Genomic DNA, 14,257 nt, shown 5'->3' with positions numbered 1-14,257 from the left:
AGACCTCCTGCCCACAGAGCCCTGCCCTTACCTGACTGCCGGCGGCCCTGCTGCATGTGGGTAGACACCTCATCCTGGGAGGACCAAGCCTTCTTCAGCCGCTCTGGGCTATGCCGGTACCGATTGGGATCTGCACCCAGAAGAGACAATCAGGCCTTTGGGGTAACCACCAGCCTTGGCCTAGACACTGCCCACTGCTGACCGCACCTCTCCCACAACCCCAGCTCCAGGGGCCAGAAGCCTCCAGAGCTCCCTCCTCTTCCATCAGAGCTTCAGGCACAGAGTCCCACTGTGCAGCATCATGCCCCTAGTCTTGCAGTAGACCCCCAGCCCTTGACAACAGGAGCCTCTCCATCCTCCCTGCTCCCCAGAATATAAGTATCAGGCAAAGCTTCCCCAGAAGGCAGCCTGATGCAGAGATGTGCACAATTATGGACAAAGCAGGCAGAAAGGCTCCACTTACAGTAGGAATCCATTTCCAGGATGGCTTCCTTGGCCTGGAAGGAAAGGAAACCCACCTAGTTACTATGGGACTCACTCTTGCTGCACTGGGACACCCCACAGAGCTGCACTGAGGCCCATGGCATCCTCTGAACTGACCCCTGCTGTCCAGTGGATCCAAGGTCCAGAAGGTGAGGCCCCAGTGGACCCCTGGAGCTGCCTCTGAGGGACACCGGCTCCCTGCACCCCATCAGGAGCCCGGCCGTGGCACCCTGGCACTCACCTTCTGGGGGATGGTGGTATGGTGATTCTCCAGGATGAGCCTCTTGATGTGGTGAGTCCAGCTCCGTTTCTCCTCCACTGTTTTGGCCTGGAAGGACCCAAGAGAGAGGGAGCCAGGGTTACAATCACAGGCCCGAAGCAATCCGGGGGGACCATGCTTCCGCCAAGATGGGCAGAGGGGGAAGGAGGGGCTGTGCTGGAGCCCTGTGAGGACACCTTGACTCCTTAGCACAAGCCTAAAGGGATGTCCATCAGGATCCCGACCTTCCAGAGAGAGACCTGAGGTTCACACAGCTAAGCAAGTGGAGGAGGAGGTTCTGTCCCCAGCCCAAGCATCCCACCTGCTCCTCACCTGGATGCTGTACTGCTGCTTGCTGTGCTTGTAGTGGGTGACGGTGAAGCACAGGGAATCTCTGGTGCTTTCAATCAGCATTAGGGAGGAGCACTGGGGCAGAGGGGGAGAGCAGTCAAGACTGGGCGGTACCCAGGGCAGGGGTTCCAGCCCTTGAGACCATCTGGGGTGGCAGGGAGAGTACTCTCGAAGGATGGAGCTGCATCCACATTGACCGGGGGCCGATGAAGAGGGCCAGGAGAGGGGCCTGGGCCACTGGGAGGGAGGGACAGAGGGAAGAGGGCAGAGGAGACGGCAGCAGCCTGGTTACCGGGATGTGACCCTTGTAGACAAAGTGATCGCCCCGCTTCTTGGTGATAAGCAGCGCTTTGTCAAAGAGGAAGAAGGTCCTCTCGTTGCGCACGCGGTGCACACGGAACGTGCCCTCCAGGACGAGCTCCCCATAGATGGTCAGGTCTGGCCCCTTCCAGTTGATAAGCAGCGACTGAATCTCCTGCAGCAGAGAAGTCCCGACCCCCAGGGTCAGGCTGCTCATGACCCTACAGGGACCGCATGGGGCCTCAGGAGGTTCCTGTAGACCCAGCCACCACCTAGGTCCCCCAGGGACATGCTGTCACAAGGGTCCCTCCAGAGAAGCCCACCCCACACAGCCACCACCCCTGAGCTCAACACAGCAAGGCAGCCACACTCCCTCTCCCAAGCCCCATGGCCCCTGCCGACCACCCCTGTGTGTCCCTCCAGCCACCAGCCCCGGAGCACCTGGAGCCGGACTGCATGCTCGTGCCTCCTCTTCATGTCGTTGATGTACCAGGCCACACAGGTCATGGTGTCAATGGCATCCTCTACCACCTCAAAGCCATCCTCTTCTTCATCAAAATGTTTTGCAATTTCCTGTGTGGGATACAGGCATAGGGAACCCAGGCTCAAGGGCCCTGAACACCCCCCCCCCAGCCACCTACATACTCGGGAGGCCCCCTGGGCTACCTGGAGCAGCAGGTGGTACTTGAGGATGCGCTGCACAGGCTTCAGCAGGTAGGAGCCCAAGGGCAGTGAGTGCTGCAGCAGCTCCTGCCGGTCCCGGAAGAACTTGGCCTGCTGCTTGTCCCGCATGCACTCCGTCAGGGCTGCCACCGAGCTGCGGGCGGAAGGGGCTGTCACTGACTAGGGAGGCCTGGATGGGGCGATGGGTTCTCCAGACTCACCAATGGCTCTGCCACCCCTCTCCACCCAATTACTCACTTGGGGTAGTTGTTGCAGTACTGGGTGTAGATATCAAACTCCTGGCTCTGAGAAGAGACCAAAAATAGTGACTTCAGTTGACTGGGTTGTACCAAAGACAGGCTCCTGGCCCCCGGAGCACACTCTGCCCCTCTCCCCCGAGTGTCTGCAGCTGCATCTTTGTGCCCACCTGTGTAGGACATCCCATCTCCCCAGCAGCCCCTGGCTCCACCCCAGAACGCCCTTCTCATTTGAAGCAGGGTGCTTGGCACTTCCCCTGGAAAGGGGTCCCCAGCACTCAGATGTCCTCTTAAGCTGGGAGTTTCTGTCCCTCTGAGCCAGCAAGGCAGGACAAGGGGGCAAGGACCCAGCCCTTCTTACCCTTTCCACAAAGCAGCTGGCCACAGCCACGGGGTCACTATTGCAGCTGTCCAGGTCTCTGAGTAGCTGGCTGGGTGAGGGGAGAGTGCTCATCAGACCCCAGATGACTCAGCCTCTATGGCCAGCAACACACCCCCTCCCCAAGCTCCTGGTGCCCAGACACACAGCCAGCCCTGGTGTCACGCCAAAGAGTGGGGCTTCCACCCTCAGGGTGAGCCCTGCCATGTCAGCAACCACATGCTGTGCTCAGCAAGGGGAGAGGGAGAGAAACACCAGTACCCACCTCGGGAGGGCACACAGCTCCTCTGCAGGCAGGAGTCAAACACACAAAAGCAGAGATTAAAGGGCGAAGAGGAGGGAGAGGGGATTCACAAAGGAACCAAAGCCCCAGTTCAGAAGGATGAGGGAAAGGGTGAGAGACAGGGTAAGTCCTGCACCCTTGTTCATAGACGGGGGCACTACAGAAACCCCTAGAAGTGGTGCTTCCCCCTGCCTCCTCTTTTCTCAACCCCCACCATCAGCCTAAGTCTCGCCTGGCCTGGCCTGCCCTCCCGGACTTCTCTGGCTCGCACAGCAGGAGGTTCCTCTGCCTTGTTGAAAGGCCTGGGGTAAGGTTCTTCCTATCAATGATATCCCCTCAAACTCTGTTCCTTCCAACCAGTGCCCTTTCCCTGGGGAGTCTGTGGGCCTAGGCAGCACACCCGGGCCCTGGAGGAGCCCCTCCACCCTGAGGCAGCCCCTCGCCAGGCCTTGCTCAGTCTCCCTCATTGCGTCTTGCCTGGTTTGTACTACCCCTAACGGGTCACATCATCTCCAAGGAGCCCTGACTTCCCATGGGGTCAGTGGAAAGGTGGAGAAGAAATTAAGAGAGATGCAAGTGGAGGATGAAGATGACAGGAACAAAGGGGCCACCCAGAGGGAAGTACATCACGTGCAAGGTCCAGCGGTCCCCTGAGAGGGTGCTGGCCCAGGCTGGACCCAACACACACATGGCCTCAAGCACATGGCCTCAAATTATCTCCCCCATCTGACAGGAAGCACATGTGCCCCAGGGCACGTGGACCCAACTGGTGCCCTCTCCTGCAAGTGCTAACTATACGGTTGTACAGGGAGGAACCGCCTCTCTGCACCCTCAGAGATCAGGCCCTGGGCCCACATGTCACAGCCTCTAAGACCAGGGACATTCAGGGCTCCCCCGGCCCCCAAGATGGACTTCACAGGCAGAACATGGCACATGTCAGGCCCACTTACACACCTGTTCAGTGCGTAGATGTTTTCTATGTTCCCAAAGAGGGCACTGACTTGTTCTGGCTTCAGCAGCCCGGGCGTGTCGATGATCTTCAAGAGGTAGTCCTGCACGGAGAGAGGTGGTCAGAGCCTGGCCCCACCTGGCGCCATCCTACGCCCCTGCCCACCTCCCTGACCACATCTCGTTTTGTACCGCATTTCACAGCTATGACATGATTTCACAGACATTATCTACTGTACTGGCTTAGATAGTACCCCCTCCGAAATTAACGTCCACTCAGAACCTCAGAATGTGACCTTATTTGCAAATAGGGTCCTTGCAGGTATAACTAGTTAAGGATATCGAGATGATATCCAATGTGACTGGTGTCTTTATAAGAGGAGAGGACACAGAGAAGACATGTGAAGGTGGAGGCAGAGATTGGGGTGATGCAGCTATAGACCAAGGAACACCAAAGACTGTGGGAAACCACCAGAAGCTGAGAGACGGGCATGGAACGCATTCTCCCTCAGAGCTTCCAGAAGGAACCAACCCTGTCAACACTTAACTTCAGACTTCTGGCCTCCTAAACTGAGAGAAGAAATTTGTGTGTCTTAAGCCATGCAGTTTTGTAATTTGTTAGGGCAGCCCTAGAAAAGGCAGGCATCTCCATTGCAGTGGGGCAGAGGGCTCCCTCAGTGCGTGCCCGTGTGCCCTGCACAGCGTGAAACACGTCACCCACCCCGCCCTGGGAGATAGGTGCATCACTTTACAGATGAGGATCCTGAGGCTCAGAGGCTTACCCACCTACCCGAGGCCCCACAGCCAAAAGCAACAGAGCAGGGATCTGGGCGCAGCCGGGCGGGGTCCAGTGTTCAGTCTGCGCTGAGCACAGTAGTCCCATCCCTTCCCTATCCAGGGCACCTACTCCCCGGCGATCTGCAGGAAGTTCTGCTGGCCCAAGCTGCAGATGTGACCCGAAGTCCTCAGGCCGTGTGAGCAGCCAGCAGTTCCCCAGGGCAGGAGACCTGAGACCTCCCCACTACTCCAGGGGAAGCAGACCTTCCGAGACAGACGTCTGGGAGAACTCTCCTCCAGGGTGGAAGTAGGTTTATGCGCGAGAGCTGGGCCACTTGACGCCAGCGACCAGCCCCTCGCAAGCTCAGCCCTGCAGCCCCGCAGTGGCAGTAGGGACAGCGGGCCTCACCTCAACGATGCTGCGCAGGTCCTGCACGTACATGCGCTCCGTTTCCACGATCTCCCGCACCACTCGGCCCAGGTAGCTGAGCTTGTGCGCAGGCGCTGCGGCCGCCCGGCTGTTGAACGGGGACAGGGGCCCCCTCCTGTTCAGCCAGCCGCTGGAGTTGTTGTTGCTGTTGGGGGGATGCCGGCCGCGTGGGGAGCCCGCCCCGTTCTCGGCTGCAGCCTCGGAGGCATTGGGCTCCTCCATGGCGCCGCGGCTGTCACGGGAGGAGCCCGACGAGGAGGTGCTGGAGCTCAGGCTCACCGGCCGCTCCTGGCTGCCATCCTGGCGGAGGGAGGCAGAGACGGGCATCCTGGCATCGCTGCCTGGCTCGGGCACCCCGGTGAGATTCTGGGCAGGAGAGAGAAGGGGTCAAACCTCACAGAAAGTAAAAGGGGGGGGTTGTCAGGGGCTGGGCAAGGAGGGAATTGGGAGTTACTGTTAAATAACACAGAGTTTGAGTTTTGCAGATAATTAAAATTCTGTGGATGGATACACAACGGCGAATGGACTTAATGCCACTGAACTGGACACTTAAAAATGGTTAAAATTTAAGTTGTATGTTATGTGTATTTCACCACAATTAAATAAAACAACTCTGAGATCCCTTCCCTGAGACGCTGTGAGCGTCAACAAGGATACCCAAGTAACACTCCTTCCTGACTTCCGCAGCTCCGCCTCCATCTTTCCCAGGGTGGAGGGAAGTAGATCACATCCTGAAATCATAAAGGGCTCAGAAACCCAAGACCCTAGAAGAGCCTAGAGGACAGCTCCGCCAGCCCGGGGTCAGGGGCGCCTTCTGATGCAATCCCAAGCCCAGCCTCCCTGCACCCGCGAAGAACAATGCCTCTCAGGGCCTCCGCTCCCCACCATCCACTGCAGGGCTGTGTCCTCCAGGAGGCAGCCACCTGCTGCAGGGACGGCTCTGAGCATAGTGCCTGCCACAGGGCAAGGGCTCCACGAACCATCAGAACAATGATGAGAATGGTAGCTGTCAAAAGCACTTCCCAAGTGCCCATCTGTCAGGACCTGTGCGGGAGTCACCAGACAAGGACAGGCAGACATCTGCCTCTTATGATCTTGAACAACACACATGCCAGAGACTAAGATTCTCCCCAGGAATTGCAAAATCTCTTGAGCATAAGTGGCTTCACCAGGAACCGGACACCTGGCTACTGACAGGGAAGGCAGAGGAGATGGTACAAAGGCTGAGCCGTATTAGCCCTGCCCCACCCCGGCATCTGGTACAGGCCCCTGACTCAGCCCGGCTCCTAGGGCACAGGAAATTCCCCAGGGCTGAGCCACCGGTGAGTGTCCCTAAGCTCCCCTCAGCACGACAAGCAGGAAACTGCTCCCAGGTGAGGCAAACACAGCCTCAGGTGGACTTTATTCCCTGAGCAGATGGTGCGGCTCACAGGTAGGGCCGCCTGGAGCAACAAGTCAGGGAAGGACAGGGACACTCCACCCCCACACAGAGGACCAGAACTCACCAACACCACTTTCCAGAATGTACATCTGATTGCTGTTTCCACAGGAAAAACAGTTCCAGAGCAACCCTCTCACCTCCACTGACCCAAAGCCTTCCCTCTAGTTCCAGAGCTCAGAAGCTACTGGACCACAGGCTAGAGCTATGAGAAAGATCTAGAAGGTGCCATCACTCCATAGCCTTGAATCTGCCCCCTGGTTTTCTGTGCCTCTGCCCCAACCTGGCACCAGTGCCCCTACCTGTGCCAGCACCCCTGGGCTCTGGCTTTGCAAATGTTTTCTCTGCCTGGATGTTGTTTCCTCCCCACTCACCCCATGCCATACCACCCCAACCTATGTCACTTTTGCCCAACTCTCGGGTCTTAGATTAGAACATACTCCTGTTCTAGAAACCTCCCTGAAAACTGTACCTAGGGGGTCCCTTCTATGTACACATAGCACCCCAGGGCTACCCCTGTTGTAGCACTCATTGTGTGAGACTGGCGAGTTTGAGAGCCCTTGCCCTAGACTGTAAGTTAGTCAAGGGTGATCTGGCAAATGGATACTGATGGTGACCAGCTGATGCTTCTACTGAGCTCCAAGTCAGAAGCAGAGAGCTATTTACCAATCCAAGCTAACCCAGCGAGGACTCTCTCAAGCACAGCTCTGTCACTGCGGGTCCCAGCTGGGGGGTCACCTCCACAGTGCTCTACATGAGCCTCTCAGTTTGCAGGTGAGGACACAGTGGCAGCACTGGGGCCAGTCCTGTGTTCTCCCTCCTTCCCTCCCTCCCAGGCAAAACACAAGGAGAATTAATTAACAGAATCATCGTGAAACTCTGAGCATCTGAGAGGAGAGCCCCTGGGAAGCACAGCACAGTTCTTCCTCCCTCCTGGGAATAGGCTTTACAATTAATCAGCTACGCCGTTCTACAGAACAGCCACCAGGAGGGCACCATGTCATTACAGCACGGGGAGAAACAAAGACCCAGACTAGACCCCAGCCCTCAACCCCCAGCCCTGGGGGACTCTGGTGTCCCTTAATGCACATGGTACAGTCAGGCACTCCTCCCCTGCCTACCCGTCCCCACTCCTTGCCTGTCAGCCCCAGCTGGAACAATGGGGCAGGGACTTACGGCCTTTCCCAGATCAGACCGGGGTTCAGTCAGCCCCTCTGGGGACGCTAAATGGAAAAGGCCCAAGTCCCAAATGGATTTCACAGCTGGCCAGGTCACAGCCTTGAAGTAAAGGATTAGTCACAGCCCCCCCCCCCACCCCCCCACCCCCCCTCAGGGAGATTTATCTCTAAAGGGTACCTCTGGTCACTCTTTGGGGACCCCATTGCCATAGGGTGGCAACATAAGCACACTTTGAGCCCAGAAATTAAAGCATCTTTTCTACCTGGAGAAATTTTCTCTAGTTGAACATAGCCATCTGCCCGCAAACCAAGCTCACATTTTCAAAGTAGTGCCCATGCCCAAATCCTCCTGGGGCTAAAACAAAGCGTAATAGCCAACAGCTAAAATCTCCTAAGTGCTATAGACAGAACAAGCCACTTCTATCTCAGAACAGCTCTATGAGGTGGGAACTACGACTATCCCCATTTCACAGGTGCAGAAACTGAGGCTACAGGAGCAGCACATGGTAGAGCCTGGATCTGAATTCAGGCACTGAGGCTCCAGTGTCCACGCTCCCCTGCCCTTGCCTCCCTAATGGATTTCACACCAGCCAGGGCCACAGGCAAAGGATTAGTCACGGCCCTGGATGCCATGGGTTTGCCTCAGCATAAGCCATAGGGGACATATTAAGACTTGAAAGATTAGAGCTTTTAGCATGACACTTCATTTACCCAACGAAGGCCAAAGGAGGAAAAGGACTGAGACTTAAGATTCCTTAACAGCTATTTCTAGACCTGCTACTATGTGACCTTTGACCATTTACCCTCCTGTTGGAACAAAATGGTAAAATGTAAATTCCAGGTCAAAAGATCACAGGTCAGAGAGAAGGAAAAGGCATGAAGTCACTGGTTTTGGACTGTCATTCCTCAGTGACCAGGAGAGCAGGATCACAAGGTTCTTTCTCCCAGGAAGGAGGACTCACCGGAAAAGAACGGAGAGACCCAGAAAAGGAAGGACAAAGAGCAAACAGACAGAGTACACATGGGTCTGTGAGCAGACACCATGTGACAGTGACGGAAAGGAGACACCACACCCACTCTGAGTGCATTCTGGTCCTAAAAGCCTGATCCCAACCATTGCTGTGTATGTAGTTCAGACTCTCACAGAGACAGCTCAAGTACCCGCCCACACACCCCTGGGTAGAGGCAACCTTTCCTTCCTCTCCACTGAGCCTCACCCCAAAGCCAAGGTAGAACTCAGGTCTTCAAACTCATCTTGGAAGACACCATCTGCTGGGGAAGTGGGAGCACAGAGAAGGAGGTTACACATAGGAAGGCCAACATCCTCAAGCCATGTCCACCCCATCCTACCACACCCCATCTCCAGCTCCCAAGTATCCCCCAGCCATGACCTCTTCCATCTTTGACCATGGATCAATCCAGTCAATCATCAATCAGTGAATCAGTCTTCTAGAAAACTCTATATCTCAAGTCCCACACCTATGAAGCCCTCTTTGACAAGGTCCCCCAAAAGACTCTTCTTTTTGAAGGGCCCAAGAAGCTGCTGAGACATACACCTTTAAGGGTCCAGGAGATAGAAGAAGAAGGGAAATCAATTTCTTTTTTAAAAAACTTTCTGCAAAGTTAAATATACTCCACACCTTTCCTCCAGCCACACCTCTCCAGGTCACCTGGCCCCACCTCCTAGGACCTTCCCCGAATATCCCCAGGTGGGAGGCAGGCAGGCTGCAGCAGGCCCCCTACATTCCCAGCTCAGCTCACTGGGGCCAAGGCCCATGTCCTTCTCCTGCCCACTAGGCCTCAGCACCATGCCCTCAATGTGACACGTACCCCTGCCTCCAAAAGAAAAAAATGACACCGCCCCAAATCCCCAGTAGCCCCCATGTTCTGTCCTCAGGCCTCTTGCCACTGAGGCAGTAGGACGCTGCTTCACCTCCCAGCCACAAATTCAGAAAGGATGGTGCCACAGGGGCACTCACCTGGAACCTTCTGCACAACCTCTGCTTCTCTGGTCCAGGGGGATCCCCAGGACTCAGCAACACTCCCTTCTGGCCCTCTCTCCCCAGCCAGTGGGCTGAGGAGGCACGAGAGGGCAAGGGGTCCCCTGGCCTGAGTTGGCGCCCTGGAGGCTCCCCAGAAGACATGTCAGCTCAGGGAGGCTGGGGGCAGGTACGGAGGTGGCTGATGTCATCTCCTCACCTCCGGCCCGAGAAGCGGAAGCCCAACACACTACACCTGCTCTGGGCCGGGCAGGAGAGGAGTGAGGGGCTTCACCACAGGCGCTGCTCCAAAGTCCACCAGCCCCAGCGGGGAGCGGACGGACTCGCCAGTGCCTGCCTGTGGCCAACCCCCTCCTCAGGGACAGCAGGCTGCATGGCCGTCCCTTCCCGGCCGGCTTTCACCCCTCAGCAACAAACACCTCCTAGACATTCCAAAAGCTCCCCAAACCAGGGCAGCCAAATGGCCTTTGACCTTCCTCAGAACGATCCCCAACTCCACTGTCAGCATCTCCTCAGAGAGGGTACCAGAAGGAAGCATAGAGAAAAGCCAGAACTTTTCTGCCTTTTCCAAGGCAGGAGCAACGTGAACTTCCAGAGACCTCAGGAGAGGTCCTGAGCCACCAGCTGGGCTCTAGCCTGCAGCTCAGCACTGCCCCACCCCATGTGGTCCCCAGCTCTGTCCCCAACAGAAGCCTGCTGTCCCTACTGCTCCACCTCAGGCCCTTCTCCCCGTGAGCACACCCTGGGCCAGCAGAGAACACCTTTCACCACAGCCCCAGAGGCTTTCCTGAGCACGGGAGGAGCCCTGAGAGGGTCTGGCTCTGGGCCCCTTTCCTGAGCGGTTTCCTCACTCTGATCCCTCCCATCTCTCCCCGGAGACACAGGGGCCTTAAGCACCCTAAGAAAGGACAAGGGAAGGCTCCCCGGGGAGTGACTGTGTTCAATGTGAGCAACGTGACTGTCACAGAGGCTGTGCGAACAGTGTGACCAGGGTTTCTGGGCCACCCAAGCCCAGGCCAGCTGGCTCAAGTTCATTTTCCCTCATGAATTCATTTTCCCTCATGAATTCATTTTTCTGCCACCCAAGAACAGCAGAGGGCCACCAAGTGTGGCTGAGTCTTTGAAACAGGACTTCAGCTGCTGGGAAGGAAAAGGCTTGTGCTGCCAAAGGAGACCTGCCACCTGAATTCCGGGAAAAAGTCTGGGCCTACAGACTGAAATCCAGAAAATTCCCGCAGCCTGGCCGTGAAGGGGAAGGAAAGCCCCTGGATCTTCTTTCAGTGGGAGGATCTCTCCGTCACACAAACCATTCCCATCACCTCACAACCCCAACATTTGCTCACATTGCTTCTCAAACCTGGAATGTGTCCAAGACATTCTCTCCCTACACAAATTTGGTCAAATCACCTCCTTCAAAAAGGCTTCCTCAATCATTTCCAACCCATCCAACACATACACTATTGTAGACTGAATAACGCCCCTCCTACCCGGCCCCAAGAATATCCACATCCTAATCTCTGGAAATAAGGAATCTATGAATGCTACCCTACATGGCGAAAGAGACTTTGCAGATGTGATCAAGTTGAGATTATCCTAGATTATCTGGGTAGGTCCAATGTAATCACAAGGGTCCTTATAAGAGGAAGGCAGCAGGAGTCAGAAGTTGATGTGACCACAAAAGCAGAGGGACCAGAGAAAGAGATTGGAAAGTGCAGGCTGCTGGCTTTGCAGATGGAGGAAAGAGACCACAAGTCAAAGGATCTAGGCAGCCTCAGGAAGCTAGAAAAGGACAAGGAAACAAATTCTCCCCTGGAACCTCCAGAAAAAAAACAGCCCTGCAGACCCAGATTGACTTCTGACCTCCAGAACTGTAAGATAATCACTGTGTGTTGTTTTCAGCCACTGAGTTTGCGGAGTTTGTTACAGCAGCCATCAGACACTGATACACACATGCTCCTTTGAACTATAATGATCCTGAATATTGCTTAAAGCGCTGGTCCTTGGGGGTTCATATGTGCAAGCTTGTCTTCTGGGCTAGACAATAAAACCCAGTGGGCTGGGCCCTCTTTCCCATACACTTCCTTTACCCCCAGAGGGCAACGCACACACTAGGTGCTCAATAAATGCCTGCTGGAAGGACTGCAGGATTGCGCCTAGAGCGACTCTCACCACTCCCACAGTCAGGTGAAAGATAAACAGTGGTCGAAGTCAAGACCTGAGCCGGTTCCTCCTAGACTAATGAGTTTCCACCTTAGTCACGGCCAGCAAGTTTCCCATTGGCCAAGAGGCACCCAGGAGTTGTGACTGCTCATTCACTCCAGCAGTCCTATCACACCTGGCCCCAAAGAAGGGACTAGAGCAGGGGGATAGCTGCCCGGCCATGCCACATGGTAAGTGACCAGCCACAAAAAACTGGGAGGAAGGCAAAAGTGGCCAAGGGACCACTTAGGAGTTTGGAGAAGGGACAGCAGTAAGGTCCACCTATAAATATCCTAGGAAAAGCAGTCCACCAGGAGGTTCCACATAAACACACACTAAAGGCAAACGAAAGCAATTCCTGTTCATTAGAAATTGCAATTGCTCATAGCCAGGGTAGGTCAATTTGGCTCCCAGAACAATTTGTCACTAAGCAGGGAAATGACACAATGTCCCCAGAAGATGGAGCAGCTAAAGATCGCGCTAGAAATCAGACAAACCCAATGTTCCCAGAGGCCCCACCTATCTCATCTCTAGGTCAAAGAGGCTCAAAGGACCACCGCTCCTTATCAGCAAAATTCAGGGACCCCGCCCTGAAAATTAACCATCTTGTTGCCCCCCCCATCCTCAGTGTAGGGACTGCTTGTTTTGAGCTAGGCTGGGGTTAGCAAGGGGAGAGAACAGGCACCACACCTTCCAGAGTTGCAGCATGTACTACTTCATCAGACTCAAAGGCAGTGGAGAATCTCAGCAGGAACCAAGTGGGAACAGAGGGGCCCCATTAGGTCTCTCTGAGTTCTCAGCAAAGGAGGAGAGAATACACAAGCAAGCAGGTGTGTACACGGGAGGCCACAGAGCAGAAGTTAAATGCACCAAATTGATCCACGGGCTTTGATATCAAGTCGACCTGGTTTGAACCCCAGCTCTTCCACTTTACTGGGGCAAGTCACTTGATGTCACCAAGCTTCAAGTTCCTTATCTGCAAAATGAGCACAACAGTACCAACCTCACTGGTCTCCAATATTGAGATGGTACAAGTAGAGCATTTGTACAACATCTGACACACAGGAAACCCATCATAAATGGTAGAAATGATGAAGATGGATAAATTATTATTTGTTCCACAAGCACCAGGACGAGAGATTTTTTTCTGATTTGTGTCTCAAATTCCGATCCATATCTCAAAATAAAGAAACATGTTAAACCTGGTGAACCAGTATGATCTAACCCACTCCCACCAACCATCCGTCATCTATGATCCCAACATGGATTTGGACCATGATCTGATAAGGGAAATATGAAGCAATTCAGCTGGAAAGGAAAAACAGTCTGACATCCATGCCCAACAGAAGGTCAAACTGGAAGATGAAGTATAAATGAGTCAGAGCCCTTTGCTATAGCAGGCAGGGCGCATTCCTCAGGGTTCCACAGAGGGAGGCGGCATAGGCTGCTAGGAGCTGGAGAGGAACAGCATGGGGGACAACAGGCCTGAGCAGGAACAGAATTTAAGGCAACGTGAGGCAGCAAAAACGCAAATAAGTGATTAATAAAACCCATTCTTGACACTGGTCCTTGGGTTTTAAAGAAAAAACAAAATCCAGCTTCAGGATGGACATGTGGGAGAGCCAAAACATAAGACAACGATGCGAGGAAAAGCCCTGGTGTTCACCCATGTCCTAGTCACAGGGAGCATCACAGAGGGGGAGCAGCAGAATGTGTCTGAATGAGCCCAGGGACTCCAGCCAGCACTGTTCCAAACCAGCCCTAGCTCTGCTCCCAACTCGCTAGAGGATAAGGAGCAAGGCAGTGACAAATTAGTGCCGCGTTGTCTACCTCTCATTTAGGGATAACGCTACTTGCCCTTCCTAAGCTGCGAGCTTCAGAATTCACTGGACAAACATTTCCAAGCACTCAGTTTGCACAAAGACGTGGTGGCCTTGTGGGAGATACAAAGATGCCCCACACACAGAGCCCGCTCCCAAGAGCTGATATTCTACCAGGAGAGACAAGTGCAACAGTAATAAGAGGAGGCGGAGAGCGGTGTGGTGAGCGGCATAGGAGTTCAAGATTGCCTCCAGTTTGGGAATTCGTTCAACACTTCTGAGGATGATGCTAGGCCCTGGGGATACTGAAATGAATAAGACATTGTCCCTGTCTTTGAGGAACTGAATTCTGGAAGGAAAAACAGCCATGTAAACAGATTATGCACAAAGCAACGCCTTGAGTGATGCTACAGAAGTAGGAATACATGAACTGTGCTAGCAGGAGAGGGTGTAGCTAGTGCTGCCAGGGGCACTGGGGCAGCTTTAAAGCAG

The 14,257-nt window shown here is 54.7% G+C and overlaps 1 protein-coding gene across 16 annotated transcripts in view; it reads right to left on the bottom strand.

Annotated features, from left to right (window-relative positions):
- The window catches only part of PLEKHG3 (pleckstrin homology and RhoGEF domain containing G3), a 62,215-nt gene that overhangs the window by 9,646 nt on the left and 38,312 nt on the right, over positions 1–14,257 (bottom strand). For all 16 annotated transcript variants that reach the window (XM_070593724.1, XM_070593730.1, XM_070593734.1 and 13 more), the window contains 11 exons: positions 5,110–5,496; positions 3,930–4,027; positions 2,675–2,744; positions 2,315–2,361; positions 2,060–2,210; positions 1,835–1,966; positions 1,386–1,568; positions 1,076–1,168; positions 725–811; positions 464–497; positions 32–130 (listed from right to left, as the gene is read on the bottom strand). In XM_070593724.1, the coding sequence (XP_070449825.1) occupies positions 32–130; positions 464–497; positions 725–811; positions 1,076–1,168; positions 1,386–1,568; positions 1,835–1,966; positions 2,060–2,210; positions 2,315–2,361; positions 2,675–2,744; positions 3,930–4,027; positions 5,110–5,496 (1,381 nt within the window). Of the gene's footprint in view, positions 1–31; positions 131–463; positions 498–724; positions 812–1,075; positions 1,169–1,385; positions 1,569–1,834; positions 1,967–2,059; positions 2,211–2,314; positions 2,362–2,674; positions 2,745–3,929; positions 4,028–5,109; positions 5,497–14,257 lie in introns of those variants that run through there.

This window comes from Equus przewalskii, chromosome 25, assembly GCF_037783145.1.
Source record: "Equus przewalskii isolate Varuska chromosome 25, EquPr2, whole genome shotgun sequence".
NCBI classification, from domain to species: domain Eukaryota; kingdom Metazoa; phylum Chordata; class Mammalia; order Perissodactyla; family Equidae; genus Equus; species Equus przewalskii.
This window is presented reverse-complemented; position numbering and strand designations above follow the sequence as displayed.